General features: G+C 40.5%; 2 protein-coding genes across 3 annotated transcripts; both read left to right on the top strand.

The window, feature by feature from the left end:
* The first annotated feature begins 1,753 nt into the window (after nt 1-1,753).
* On the top strand, nt 1,754-5,030 carry phlda3 (pleckstrin homology-like domain, family A, member 3). Of its 2 annotated transcripts, none has more exons than XM_037773620.1 (2): nt 1,754-2,468; nt 4,447-5,030. In XM_037773620.1, exon 1 carries the CDS (start codon nt 2,042-2,044, stop codon nt 2,462-2,464), a length of 423 nt encoding a protein of 140 aa, XP_037629548.1. In that variant the 5' UTR covers nt 1,754-2,041; the 3' UTR covers nt 2,465-2,468; nt 4,447-5,030. The 2 variants fall into 2 exon arrangements, with proteins under 2 accessions (XP_037629548.1, XP_037629547.1); XM_037773619.1 differs by having other exon boundaries at nt 1,777-2,478.
* A 4,465-nt stretch (nt 5,031-9,495) lies between these two features.
* Nucleotides 9,496-15,088, top strand: tnni1a (troponin I type 1a (skeletal, slow)). The gene is made up of 8 exons (XM_037773618.1): nt 9,496-9,594; nt 11,781-11,810; nt 11,962-11,968; nt 12,094-12,135; nt 12,392-12,523; nt 13,497-13,586; nt 13,714-13,890; nt 14,463-15,088. Exons 2-8 carry the CDS (start codon nt 11,797-11,799, stop codon nt 14,565-14,567), a joined length of 567 nt encoding a protein of 188 aa, XP_037629546.1. The 5' UTR covers nt 9,496-9,594; nt 11,781-11,796; the 3' UTR covers nt 14,568-15,088.

Here is a 15,088-nt window from a genome sequence, read left to right as displayed (position 1 = left end):
ACGCTGTAATGCTGGCTTAAATGTTGTGAGAAGAAGGTGAAGTAGTAGGAATAGTTGGAAAAGTGGAAATGGGTTTAATTTGCATGAATATCATTGAAAAGTGAAATAATACCAATAATGTATAAAAGATGTGGAATATTTTAAGTTTTTTGAATAGCTGATGCTAAACTGCATTGCTGGCTTTAATCTTTATGAAGAAGGATATAGAATCAGTTCCCTGTTGAGAAAGTTACCTACTGGGGCTTTTATTTTGAAAAAAATAGGTGAATCCCTAGTTTCCTGTTAACATACAAAAAGGGGAATTTTACCAAGCTCCAAACAAAGTTAAATATTTCAAAAAGTACAAATGGGATGAATGAAAGTTGAATAATAGCCAGAATCTATGGAAGATGTGGATCATTTTACAGTTTGAATGGAGTTTCTAGGTGAAAGTATGTTGAAAATGATTAAATTCTGAACATGTCGTCCATTCATTTCAATGGAGAATTTTTGATGAACAATGGTTAATAGTTCTGAAAATATGAAAGTTATGAATGTGAAACGTAATAGCCATCATGTCCTAATTGAGCTGCACGTTTTGATGTTTGAATGGAGTTCCTATGCTGAAAAATGTGGAACGAGTAGCGTTGCAAAAAACGGTGGTCTGACGAAAAAGGAAAAGAAACACAGTAGAATAACATAGGCTATGATGTGAATGCTTCCAGCATACAAAAAAATGAAGGTTTAGATTTACTAAATTTGGATTTATGTATATGAAATTTAGCTGAGAGAATAATCAGATTAATAATATAATGTTCTTTGATTTTACTGTTACCTTTATGAAAACCAAGCAAAACATTCTCTAGACATAGAATAAAATCAGGGTCAATATTATCAATAATGAATCTACACTGTAAACAATTGCTGTTAATTTACAGCAGGATTTCAACAGCATTAACCTGTTATTGCTAAAAACAGTGCTTTACTGTTAATACAAAAGAAAACCAGTTAAATTACGCTCATAGGCCGTTTTTTAACTGCACTATAATGCATTCTTAAAAAACAGCACTTTACTGCTCATCAACTGTCTAAAGTATCATCAGTAACAGTTTCATGCAGTATTTTTTTAATTCTTGGACCTGATCTGCACAATAAATAATTGGCTGCATTTTGGGGACAACCCCAGTCTAATTCACCTCCACCCGAGGAAGACTTACCTTCTTGTACATTGTACACTATTGGAAAATCAGTGAATTAGCTTTATTGTTCTTCATTCACATGTTGTTATGGTTTGCATTCTGTGCTTGTAGCCAGCTATAGACAGACATTTTTGGGAAAAGTGTCAACAAGTCTATTATAGCCTTTTTCCTAACAAGTGCCTTTAATTGTATTTAGTGTTACTATTCCTATGTCTGTAACCTGCTAAGTCTATTCATCTAGGCAAAAAATAATGTTTATTAAAATGTATGTAAAAAATACAACCTAAATAGTGCATTATCAGTAAGATAATGTAAAAGAAAGGTGAAAAACAGCTATATAATGTATCTTTAAACAGTAAATTAACTGTAAAATACTGTGAAATAAAAAAAAAATAAAAAAACAGTATTTTTCATTAACAGTACAAAGCTGTAAATTTCAGCGAAAGTATAATAATGTTAATTTTACAGTAACATAAAGGCAATCCTGCTGCCAGTTCTTTACTGGGAAATTCTTAACAGTAAGTCCTTCCACAGCCTTTTGCTATATGGTCACAGTGCTGCAGGGTATATGTCATATAAACAGCCCGGATCTCTCTCCTCCTAGTGCCGTCACCATGAAGAAGGCGTGGTTGGACCACAGTGGAGCCGGGCATGTTCAAACATATCCAGGCAGACCAGCACTACCAGCCTCCACGGAGTGTTGTCATTGCGCATGGATTGGATTTACGCACACTACATGAGGAGCTGTTGTATTAATGTCAGCTCAAGCAGATGTGTTTTCCGATGAGATGAGTATTTAATGGGTACATCTTGAGACGCATCACTGCTGAAGACTAGTCTTAACTTTTTGGCTCAGTGTGGTCATGTCTTACCCGGCCAAAGTGATGAGAGACGGGCTGCTGGAGAAGCGCAGCAGCGGACTCCTCCAGCTGTGGAAGAAGAAGCGCTGCGTGCTCACAGAGGAAGGACTCCGGCTGCACAACTGCAAAGGTGGAGGTGGAGGTGATGCTGGAGGTGTGTGGAGCTCCAGAGCCAAGGAGCTCCGCTTTGAGCGCATGGCCACGGTGGACTGCGTGGAGTACAAGCGAGGGCTGGTGTATTTCACCGTGGTCATGGCGACGGGGAAGGAGATTGACTTCCGGTGTCCGCAGGACGGCACCGCGTGGAACGCAGAGATCGCTCTGGCTCTGGTGAGACACAAGAACCTGCAGGCCGTGCAGACGGGACGGAACAGACACCTGTCCACGGTGCACCTGGGCAGCACTGGGGAGGATGAGGAGCTCTGACCTGGTGGGTGAAGGTGAGTCTTCCTCGCTGGGGTGGAGGTGGATTTAGACTTGGGTTGTCCCCAAAATGCAGCCAACTATTTATTTATTTATTTATTCATGTATCTATTTATTTATTTATTTATTCATGTATTTATTCATTTATTTATTTATTTATAAATGTATCTATTTATTTATTTATTCATGTATCTATCTATTTATTTATTTATTTATTCATGTATTTATTCATTTATTTATTTATTTATTCATGTATTTATTCATTTATTTATTTATTCATGCATTTATTTATTTATTTATAAATGTATCTATTTATTTATTTATTTATTTTGCACAAATTAAGACTACACAAACATAACAAAAAATAAATAATATACAGTACAGTGTAGGAAAAGGCTTATTTGAAGCCTCCATCTCAATAGTGTTAAAATGTCACAATGTTATAGAAAACACACGATTAATATACAGAAATAATATGTCTACATAAATGTGATGACAAACAATTATAACAAGATATATATATAACAATAACAATAAATATATATATAAAAAAGACAAGAAGTCAGGTTCAGGTGACTTTATTTGTACCCGTAGGTAGATTTGTTTTGCAGCAAAAATAGAGGATGACATCCGTATTGACAATAAGGTAGAGGACAGACAAGAGACAGACATAACAAAAACATGACAAAGAGTACTCAAAGGCTTACTGGGATCAGGACCGAGCAAAAAGAAAGTCCACAAGATCAATATAAAAATCCACTGAAATATCAGGAGAAAAAAGACACAATAAATGAGAAAAGGGGATAAACTTTCCATAAATATGTGAGCAATGTGACCCTTTAAGCATATTTTCAAACATATAATATATGTGAACAGCTTATTGATAGATGTGAAAAGCTACTCCATAATTTGGTTCCCCTAACACTTATTGAAAATTGACCTCTACTAGTGAGAAATTTAGGAGGATTAAGATCTAATGATTGACGAGCTGAGTAAGAATTATAATAATAGGTATAACAATAGGTCTGAGAAGGTTTATTATGGTATTTAGTGCTTTTACATATGTTTTTATTCTGGGTTTGGGGGACTCCCATATATAGCTGGAGTGTCTCAGGTTCACAGTATACCAGGGAAACCCAAGTCAAAGCATCACTTAAACACATCAAGGGTAAATAAATATATACATTTCATCATTAAAAACCCCAAAGTGTCCAATCAATGCAGCCGCTGACTCCACTGATCATTTCTTCCTGTGGTGGTTGAAGGGGTGCTAGTAGTTTAAACAAGGTGATGTAGTGGAATGAAAACATCGAGACTGCCGGGAAATGAGGTGGCACATGGCAGAGAAGCACTCAAGCTTATTTACAAGTTCCACCTCAGTGTTTAGATGTTCCACACTGTGGAGTCAAAGTCGTGTTCCTCATTATGGTCATCATGGGCCTCAACTGCACCACCACAGTCGTCTTAGGACACAAACCCGCTCTCACTCCAGGACATAATTACGATGCAATGTGAGCCTCCAAAATAACATCTGCCTGCCTCTCCCTCACTAGGCACCAAGTATTTTTAAACACACACACACATGCACACACACAGCCTTCTCTCATGTATTTAGCCGACATAAGACAATTTGGCGTGACCATAGCTAAGCGCCCAAAACATTTTTTTTTTCCAGCTTTTCCACATTTAGGGACACAATCAGTGCCATCACATGACAACAACAAATGTGTCATTTACTGCACTGAAATCTCAAATGTTCATGAACTGCGTGTGTAAGTCTGAACTATGAGCTCACAGTCCAGGAATCCACAGCGATGCTTCCTTAAGAGAGCTGCAGTAGTCAAGTGCCCAAATTAACTCAGTAGCCGTGGTAACAGCAGCGTAACATAACTCAATACAAATGGACTTCGTAGAAGCAGCCCTATGTCAAATATATAAAGTAAGAATTGAATATTTAAAATGCTGCTTTTTCTCTTTTTCTCCAGGCTTTCTACTTTTTCTTGGGAGTGAACCAATCAGAGTGGAGAAGGGTAGAGGACGCAAGATCCATCAGCTTGATGATGGGATGTACAGAACGGCCATCGGTGAATATGGATTAAAGGACCGAGAACAAGTGTCGTAGACGCTCTTCTTGTCTTACATGACTTTATTCATACAAAGGAATCTGATATACTGTATGGATAAAAGAGTTTTTTTCTGAGGTCATCGTGGAGGCCGCTTCATAAGGAAAAGATGCCGTTGTTTGAACAGAGACTGTGGAGCAGGGACACTCTTTAACCTTTGTGCCTTGATGTTTCAACAAATATCTTCCATTTTCCTTCCACGTTTTCTAACGAAACAGGAGTCACTTTATTTCTTCAGTCTTGCTTTTGATGGGAACGCATCGCTGTCCGACTGGCTTTGAATTAAACTTTTGCTATTGACTGAACAGATCTGCATGCTTTTTCTAAAGTTGAACATGAAGAAGAGAATATTTTCGCTCATATTCATTGCACATTGTATTCTATATATTTGCTGAAACCATGTACAGTATTACACACTTTAAGATTAAACACATTTTTGTCGGTAATTCTGAGGTGTTTCTATTTTCCGAACAATGCTTCAGTTCTCTACGCTGGAGCATATAATAGAGCTAAACAGTCAGCTGCTATTTATTTTAGGTTCAGCCCATTAATTGCTAAGCTCATCTGTTTCCAGTTGTGGTGTAACCTTGCTGTTATAGCCTCTGGAAAATACACACATCCCCAAACACACACACACACGCACATACACACTGTGGCATTGCTCTCCTGCTCTCGCGTGTGTGCTGAAGTCAGGACACCTTTTGTTCTGAGCAGTGTGGAGGACTAATGAGAAGCACACTGAGCCTGAGGCATGTGCACACAAACATCCACCCACACATACTCACCTACAGAAGCCTTACGTGCACACCCAGCACGAAATTCAGCAAGGTCTCAACATCAGCAGACTCTCGTTAGCGAAACCTTTATATATTGTTCATTCAAGCATGTTTTGTGTGTCAAGAATATAGCAGTGTGTGTGTACGTGTGCGTGAGCTGTGTGTGTGGCTGTGGGGATCAGTGCAGGTCAGGAATAAAGGGTTGATTGTGTAGAGACTTCTCCCGTTACTGTGGAAAACCCCAAAGCGAGCCACACCGCATGAGTCAGCAAGGGACCAGCAGGAGCACTGCAAGGAGTGGCTACACTGATGGATCATTGGTCTAAATAGTGTGTGTGTGTGTGTGTGTGTGTGTGTGTGTGTGTGGGCAGGTGTAAATACACAGAATACCACTGGTGGACTCAAGGGGAGGCAGGGGTGGGGCGACTGCCCCCCCTCGGTGCCGCCATGTTTGAACAAACTGCAGCAAAAGTGCCCTTTTAGATGCCTCTATGGTAGATAAAACATGATAAAGTGTCCTTCCAGTGGAGAAAACGTGATAAAGTGCCCTCTAAGGTATACTTCCAGTGGAGAAAACATGATGTAGCGCCCTCTAGGGTGTCGTTCCAGGGAAGAAATCATGATGCAGTGCCCTCTAGGGTGTCATTCCGGTGTGGAAAACATGACGCAGTGTCTTCTAGGGTGTCATTCCAGTGAAGAAAACGTAATGCAGTGTCCTCTAGGGTGTCATTCCAGTGAAGAAAACATGATGCAGTGCCCTCTAGGGTGACATTCCAGTGAAGAAAACATGATGCAGTGCCCTCTAGGGTGTCATTCCAGTGGAGAAAACATTATGCAGTGCCCACTACGGTGTCATTGCAGTGGAGAAAACATGATGAAGCGCCCTCTAGGGTGTCATTCCAGGGAAGAAATCATGATGCAGTGCCCTCTAGGGTGTCATTCCAGTGAAGAAAACATGATGCAGTGCCCTCTAGGGTGTCATTCCAGTGTGGAAAACATGACGCAGTGTCCTCTATGGTGTCATTCCAGTGAAGAAAACATAATGCAGTGTCCTCTAGGGTGTCATTCCAGTGAAGAAAACGTAATGCAGTGTCCTCTAGGGTGTCATTCCAGTGGAGAAAACATTATGCAGTGCCCACTACGGTGTCATTCCAGTGAAGAAAACATGATGCAGTGCCCTCTAGGGTGTCATTCCAGTGAAGAAAACGTAATGCAGTGTCCTCTAGGGTGTCATTCCAGTGAAGAAAACATGATGCAGTGCCCTCTAGGGTGTCATTCCAGTTGAGAAAACATTATGCAGTGCCCACTACGGTGTCATTCCAGTGAAGAAAACGTAATGCAGTGCCCTCTAGGGTGTCATTCCAGCGAAGAAAACATGATGCTGTGCCCTCTAGGGTGCCCTTAAATGAAGAAAACATGATGCACTGCCCACTAGGGTGGTCTTAAAATTGAGAAAACGTGATGCAGTGCCATAAAGGCTGCCTTACATGTTAGAAAACATTGTGCTCACTGGTGCCCCAGCACGTGCAGCTGGTGCCCTTTTTTATGTTTTTTGCCCCAGCCCCTCAGGTATCCACCACTGCAGAATACTGTATGCGAAGGAGATCGTTGGAGAAGCGTGAGTTAGTGGTTATGTGCAATACGTCCAGTCCTTCAGTGTGTGTGTGCTCACACTACTCAGTGGAATGCCCTGTCTAAACATCATAACCTTTGTCCAGGGCGTCTGGTTTTCTCAGCAGATAAACACACACAGACAGTGACCTGCAAATTCCCATAAACCAAATCCTAGAACATGAGCTAATCTAGAGTTAAATTAGTCAGAACAGGACAGATATTATGGCAAATAGGACTGTTCTCTGATTAGTTTATCAGTGCTTGTATGAAGTGAAAGAAAGGGAAAGCGTGGGTGTGCATACTTCTTTGACAAGGACTCAAAACTACTCTTCAAAATGCTTAACCAGTCTTCTTCTCAGGCTTTAGCAAATGGAGCTGCTGTGTGAGTGTTAAACCACTAGAGGTCTGTCTCTCTCCTGTTGAATGAAGAGAGCTTCTCTATTCACTGTTGTTTGGCTATGAGGCTTCTCTGTGATTTGCACATCAACATTTTCATGTAGTGCAGGCTCCTTTTTGTTTTATTATTATCTGTCTTGTGTATTAAATATGTTTGTGTGTGTGTACGTTATACTTTTGGTTTTTATTCTCTTCAATCCACCCTCACATACTTTACAACATGCTGTACAAACCTGACATCACTGTGTGAAATGCGTCATACTACGCCTTCTTTTTGTTTTTCTTCCATACGGTTTTTGGAATGTGTTGGAGACTGATGTGATCTGCGAGTGTCTTAATGTATTAGGTGCAATATATTCACATCTTTGTTAGAACATTGTATTTTGTTTTCATTTGGGTTACAGACGGTGCCCTTAAGTTTCATTTTGTCTGTGAGAGGGTCTTTCTGGGAAGGCAAAAAAGATTCCCAAGGGCCTCCCTGCAAGCATGCCTAGCATTTTGATCTGCCCTTCGAGGTTTAGGTGTGGGTAAACAAGACTAAGAGCCTACAGCCACGCCAGCGGCTCTGTGAGGCTTTGAGCTAAATGCTAATGTCCACACGCTAACATGCTCGCATGGCATGTTGACATGCTCGTGTTTAGCAGGTCGAATGTTTGCTATGTTAACGTTTAATAATTAGCACTAAAAACAAAGTAAACAGCTGATTGGAATGTCATTAGTTTTGCATGTACTTGGTCATAAGTCGAAGTTTTGGACAAAGGCATAGATAGATAGATAGATAGATAGATAGATAGATAGATAGATAGATAGATAGATAGATAGACCATCAAAGACATTGGGAGTCATCCTCTGGAGGATCACAAATGTCTGTACAAAATTTTATAAAATAGCTGTTGAGATATGGGGCGGCTGTGGCTCAGAGGGTAGATTAGGTCGTCCTCCAATTGGAAGGTTGGTGGTTTGATCCCCGGCTGCTCCGGTCACATGTCGATGTGTCCTTGAGCAAGACACTTAACCCCAAACATAGCCATTGGTGTGTGAATGAGTAGTTAGATTAGATCCTGATGGGCAAAGTTGGCATGTACCATGGCAGCCTCTGCCAACAGTGTATGAATGTGTGTGTGAATGTGTGGATGCTGACATGTAGTGTAAATAACATGCAAGTCCATTTAGCATATTTCAGTCTGGACCAAAGTGGTGGACCAACAGAGTGAAGATGTCATCCATAGAGCTGCGAGTGGGGTTAAAAATAATGTATAACAACATAGACGACTCCTATCATTACACAGCACGGGTGTTGTCACTCTCTCCTTTTCTTCCCTGTTGTCAGGTTATTAAACAGGCGTTAAACAGGGGCCCACTACACCCACTAGTAGGTTTATCATCTATTCACATGGTAGATCACCAGAAGAAGGGATAAAATAACACAACAGCGACCTCTAGCGACCGTAGTAATTATGAGTTATTATGACAGGAGCAGAAGTTTCACTTGCAGATATGAAACGTAGTTATTTTGAAACAAAACACAATGTTTTCTCCTAAATTTAACTAACTGGTTTTGTTGTCTAAACCTAAAAAAGTTGTAGTTTTGTAGCCTAAACCTAAACAAGCCTTTTTGTTTGTGCTCAAAACGTGATGTTTCATGCAGCTGAACATGTTAGAACGTGTTGCTTTTAAGTTTCGCTTTCAATTTTACAAAATAGTAGGCCCTTAATGACCCACATCTATGGTGCTTATAGCGACTGATAACGCCTATTTAATGGCCTGATAACTGACGGATCGGGTGTTTTTCCAGCACTTCTAACTATAAAATAAAATATGAAATACTTGTGTGTCAGCTTTTTTTTCTCCCATTTTTATTTAGTGTCAATTCCAGACAATCTTTGACCAATATGAAGATAAAAACTCCAGCCTATAGTACTATCATCATCTGAGTTACCTTCACCATCCTGTCTCGTGCAAAGGCCAAATCTCCTGGCACTAACTACTGTCCCCTGGTTTATAATGAATCTGTGAGAGACAGAGTGGACAGAGCAAGATTAGACAGTAAGAGAGATGGGGTTGAGTAATTATAGCCTCAACTAACAAAAGAGAAAGAGAGGGAGCGACAATGGGGAGGGAGTGGGGTGCAGTTAAATAGAGGGACACCAAATCGTTGGACTCATCTCTGATCTGTCCCTCCTGCCTGTGCTGTTGTTGCATCTCTTTCCTGCTTCGGACACCGGTAAGGTCCCTTCATGGGGTGGTCTGTAAAGCTTTTCAAGTGTGGTGTTAGCCCTATTTCTTCCTCCTGTATGTATAACTGAATGGATAGCAATTTGAACGGATATAAATTTGTCTGGTACAACCATTTTCTTTGACAATTTGCTGACTTCTTCAAACAATTCTGAATCTTATAGTTTATGCAATGACAATGTAGTCTAGTAGGGGGATCAATATATAATGCCAGTCCAGTAAACAGGGATATAAGTAGAGATGAAGATCGCTATATATATATAAGTGTTTTGATGTCATTTTGGGGCTGTGGCTGCACCTTAAACAATACGTTCATTAGCCAGAACAGTCTGCAGGATGATCAGTTGAAACTAGTTTGTTTAAATCTATAACCAGAGCAGCTCTGTTCAAATCCGAGCCTGACGTGAACTTTCCGAAGCAACTTGGGCTGGTTTTCTTTCTGCATTGCCAAATTGGCCGCACCACAGAGGCTCATAAGCATCCATGAGTTACTGCCAGTAAATCCCTGATCCAGGCTGGGCACCCCAGAGCACAATCACCCTCCACAGCTGTCTATCAGATGTCCCTTGGTCTATTTGGGGAGACAGGCCACTCTAAATTCCTCCCCGCGAGATAATCCCGCAGAGAAAGATGGGGATGAGAGATGGGAGAGTTGGATGAGGGGTGGGTATCAGTCTGGAATTTTCCTAATCCGTCGGAGCAGCTTGTAACCGCATCATGCTCGGAGGTCTTAGGTGCCGTCATTCTCAACTGGAATCAACAAGTAATACGGGAGAGGGATATTAAGAGAGAAAGGGTGAGAAGAGGTGAGGTAGAGAAGGGTTGAGTGCTGTAAACCACTTGTTGATTTGATAAAGGCCAGAAGGCCACAAGACTGAGGGAGAGGAGGGGGCAAGATAAAGTGATGACACTATAAGGATGAGCTGACAAGACGACTTACAAGGCAGATTCACCTTAGGGCTTGTCACACCTTTCATGATATTTCACATTTGGTAGACAAGCAAAAATGTCCATAGTGAGATCTGAGAATATTTTTTTTTAAAATTGGTACATTTGATTCCTGTTGAGTTTCTCTACATACATTTTTTGATGCACCACAAACAAAATGCCATTTACCTCCATTGTATTGAGGTGATATCAGCAGCAGAGATCTCAAAATGTCAATAACATTATACTAGACTTACAACTGGATTTATGGTTGCTAAGACCAGAGGATCCCAACCTTTTTATCAGACGGACCGCCGGCATTTATTTCAACCATTTATCCTTAATTTTACATAACAATTTCTATCATTTATCTATTAATTTTAGTTAATTATTATTATTATATAGAGCCACTACTTTTAGCTTACTATTACATATCAGTTACTTTAACCTATTGATTTTAAGCTTTTACTTTTAGCAATCTATTTTAAAGGAACACTGTGTAACATTTAAGGGGATCTATTGACAGAAATGGAATATAATATCAATAAGTATGTTTTCTAGTGTATAATCATCTGAAAATAAGAGTCGTTGTCAAACCAAACACGGGATCTAGATAGGGCCATTTGCGTTTTCACATCTGCCACCGTAGTTCTCCTACACGGTTGGCACACGGAAGAAGTTTCAGTTAGTTGCAATCTGCAACCTCACCGCTAAATGCCACCAAATCCTACACACTGCACCTTTAACTATCCATCCATTGATTTTAGCTAACGGTTTCAAATGTATATCAGTTACTTTACTCTTAACATGTGTTCAGGTATTACAGCTGACTCAATATGTGGCTATATTTCTTTTAATTTCAATTGTAATATCTAGTTTGCTTGTTTTTTCAAGATTAGTTCAGCTTCTCTACAATCTTTCCATGCACCTCCACAAGAAATCTGGTCATGTAAAACTATGATTTTTCTACAAAATGCAGGAATTAGTTTTGTGAGACATGAAAAGTAGAGGCCACACTTCTATGAAGTTTGACAATCGAGTGTCAAGAGAGCGTTAAGAAGCAGAGCAGAGGTCAATGTGTGGAGTTTATATGATTTGTCTGCTGACTGCTTACCAACATTGAAAGAGACTCCACAGTCTGAGAGAGCGCTCATAAAGAAGAAAGATGATCAAGCCCTCCAAAGGCTGATGAACAAACACTGACAACTGTTCAGTGTGTGTTTCTAATCTCTTCTGTCTCTCCTCCAGAGATCTCATCAGCAAGATGCCTGAGCAAGTGTGAGTGATCGGATTTTGTGGTCTTATTATAGATCATTTACTCATTCACACACACAGACACAAACACTAAACAAACATTTCTAAGCTTTGTTTAAGAATAATCTTTGGTCTTTCTTTTTATTTAAATCTTGTCAATTTTTTTCTTTTACAGGCAAGAGGTAAGACCATTTTTATCACTAAAGTATTTCTGAATGCTAAAAAATACTCAGTTAATAATATTTTAAGCTGCAAGTGAAGAACTAAGATTTTAATTGTGCTGTCTTGAACTATGCTCTCCATCCAGAGGAAGCCAAAGATCTCAGCTTCCAGGAAGCTGATGCTCAAGGTAAGAGAGATCAGGGACCTAACTGCCAAACTGTAATGTAATACACGTGTTTGACCACAGGAGAGCAGCAGAGGTCATGTTCTCAGTACCTGTACTGTACTGTATCCTCTGATACATTCAGAGTCTGTACTGTGAGGCCTGAATGTTCCAAAAAAAAAAAAATTAACTAACTAACATAAACTTGATGTGCTTTACCAGAGAAATATAAGAGCATCCTGTATTACATTGTATTCTATGTTGATTCATATTTGTGCAGAGTATGATGGTGGCAAAGGCCAAGGAGGAATTGGAGCAGGAGGTCGTGGTTAAAGAGGAAGAGAAACAGAACTACCTGTCAGAGAGAGCTCCTGCTCTAAACACCGGCGGTCTGAGCCTTGCACAGTTACAGGTAACCTCCTTCCCATTCTTCACTCCCTCCACTGGCTCTTCAGTAAATTTAAAACCCGTAAAAGCAGCTTAAGAAGCTGCATATCCCATCCTACTATAGGCAACTGTTGTCGATCCAGACTGCAAACATCTTTTTTTCATCTCTTTTCAAGAACTCTGTCACATAACTCTCTTGCACTGCTGCTTCCTCCACCTCCTCATCAAAAACCAATAAACCTCTAAATATAGATTTCTACTTCAGCATATTCTCTCAAATTAAAGGAATTCAGGGCACTGCAGCTCCCTCATATAGAGGATATAAACGATGAGGATCTGCAACTGAAACTTTTTCAGATGCACGAATTTTAGGCAGTGGGCTACCTCCGGGTCTGAGAAGTGAAGCCAATGCTGAAGTGCCTTAAACCTGCATTCTTTCTAATAGCCAGCAGGGGGCGACTCCTCTGGATGCAAAAAGAAGTCTGATTGTATAGAAGTCTATAAGAAAATGAACCTACTTCTCACTTGATTTATTACCTCAGTAAACATTGTAAACATGAGTTTATGTCTCAATCGTTAGTTTCAAGTCTTCTTCAATACAGCATGATGTTCATTTAGTAAATGATGGTCCCATTTAGAGTAAAATAGACCATAAAGCAGGGTATGCTTTAGGGCGTGGCTACCTTGTGATTGACAGGTCGCTACCACAGCGTTTTCTTGTCTGGGAGTTGTCCACGTTTTAGTCTTGCAACTTTAACCCTTTCACAATGTGTTTTCAGTTCATGAAAGTTAATTATAACCTTTTTGGTCACCTTAAAATTTCTTATTCAGCATTCGGTTGTACTTAGCTCCACCATCTCGTATCATTTGGTTGGTACTGGCGAACTCAAGGCTTTAAAAATGGCAGGTTTTAGGTTGCTCTGGAAATCAACTAAATAAGAGAGATGATCACTTTCATAAAATACATACTTTTGTGTTTTATGTGTGTATATGTGCAGGACCTCTGCAAAGAGCTCCATGCCAAGATAGATGTGGTGGATGAGGAGCGATATGACATCGAAGCCAAAGTCACGCTCAACACACGTGAGGTATATGCATCCCTTCCTCAGCACATTTCCAAAACTGGAAAAGTAAAGATAATATAAGCAGATGCAGCCACACTGTCACCGTGAGAAAATCCCACAATGGCCTTTCAATTCTCTGTCCCTGATCCAGATTAAAGACCTGAACATCAAGGTGTTGGACCTCAGGGGGAAATTCAAGAGACCTAGTCTCCGTCGCGTTCGTGTGTCTGCTGACGCCATCCTCCGCTCGCTGCTGGGCTCCAAGCACAAAGTCTCCATGGACCTCCGGGCCAACCTCAAGTCTGTCAAGAAAGAGGACACTGAGAAGGTGTGTGTGCAGCAGGAAATAAAAGACGCAAGCACACACAAAGCACAAGTGAACCAGTGCAAGCGAGATGTGCCGCCTTCCTTAGGGGCAAGCGTGCAAGATACACACATGACATCAGCGCTTTACAGCGCCATGGAACACCTGAAAAGTGTGTTCATGTGTGTGTTGGAAGGGTGTGTTTGAGATACGGAGCGGTAGGTCGGTGCAGGGCGGCGACTGTGTGTGTGTGTGTGTGTGTGAGAGAGGAGGTACAGTACACAAGACAATGATCCCATTGAACAGAGAAGAGAAGCTTTTGTGAGCGCCTTGGTCAGTGTGTGTGTGTGTGTGTGTATATATGTGCAGATTAGCCGGCGCTGGTGTGCATCTGTGTGAGTGTATTAGGAGCTGTAAACCAGTTATACTAGAACGGTTATACAGTAATCTCATAGGGGATTCCCAGGTGACAACATGGGCCTCAAAGGCTTAGACACCACAATGATGATAATACCTGCTCTACCTTCACAGTCTCTTTAAAAAAACTGTTCTCATTCTTTTATACCATTTAACTCTCTACTGTTATCTGTCTGCAGAAGAAGACGGCAGAGGACAGTGACTGGAGGAAGAACGTGGAGGCCATGTCAGGGATGGAGGGAAGGAAGAAGATGTTCGATGCTGCTAAAGGTCCCGCCCCGTGAACCCTGAAGGTGATTGGGCTGGTGTCATGTGAGCGGCATCACATACGGCCTCTTGCAGTTTCTGCATTTATGTTTAATGCTGCCATTGTTGTGTATGTTCCTGCCATGCCCCCACACTCCTGAAAGGTTTTCACCACTTTCCTTAAGAACGGATCTGTTTGCTGTTTGTTAATATAGTGTTAAAATGACTTCATCTATGTGCTACTATCTGTATTGTTCTCATAACTAATATTGCACCTGAACCATTGTTGCACCACAACAAAGTAAAAAAAAAAAAAGGCAGCTTGTATCTCTAGAAGACAATTGAGGATATTATTGTAACATACTGTAATCAGCAGGCCAAATGATTTTATAGCAAATAATAATATGATCTGACCAAATTAAACTGCATCTTTGATATTCTTGCTTGGTGATAAACTGTAAGCATGGCCTGGGGTTTTTGTGAACTGTAACAAAATGGTGTGCACTTCAACAGCTGGATTTACAAGAACAAAAACAACAATAAAACACAAAAAAATGTA

Source organism: Sebastes umbrosus, chromosome 6, assembly GCF_015220745.1.
Source record: "Sebastes umbrosus isolate fSebUmb1 chromosome 6, fSebUmb1.pri, whole genome shotgun sequence".
In the NCBI taxonomy this organism is placed as follows: domain Eukaryota; kingdom Metazoa; phylum Chordata; class Actinopteri; order Perciformes; family Sebastidae; genus Sebastes; species Sebastes umbrosus.
The sequence above is the reverse complement of the archived record's forward strand: the minus strand, read 5'-3'. Positions and strand labels throughout refer to the sequence as shown.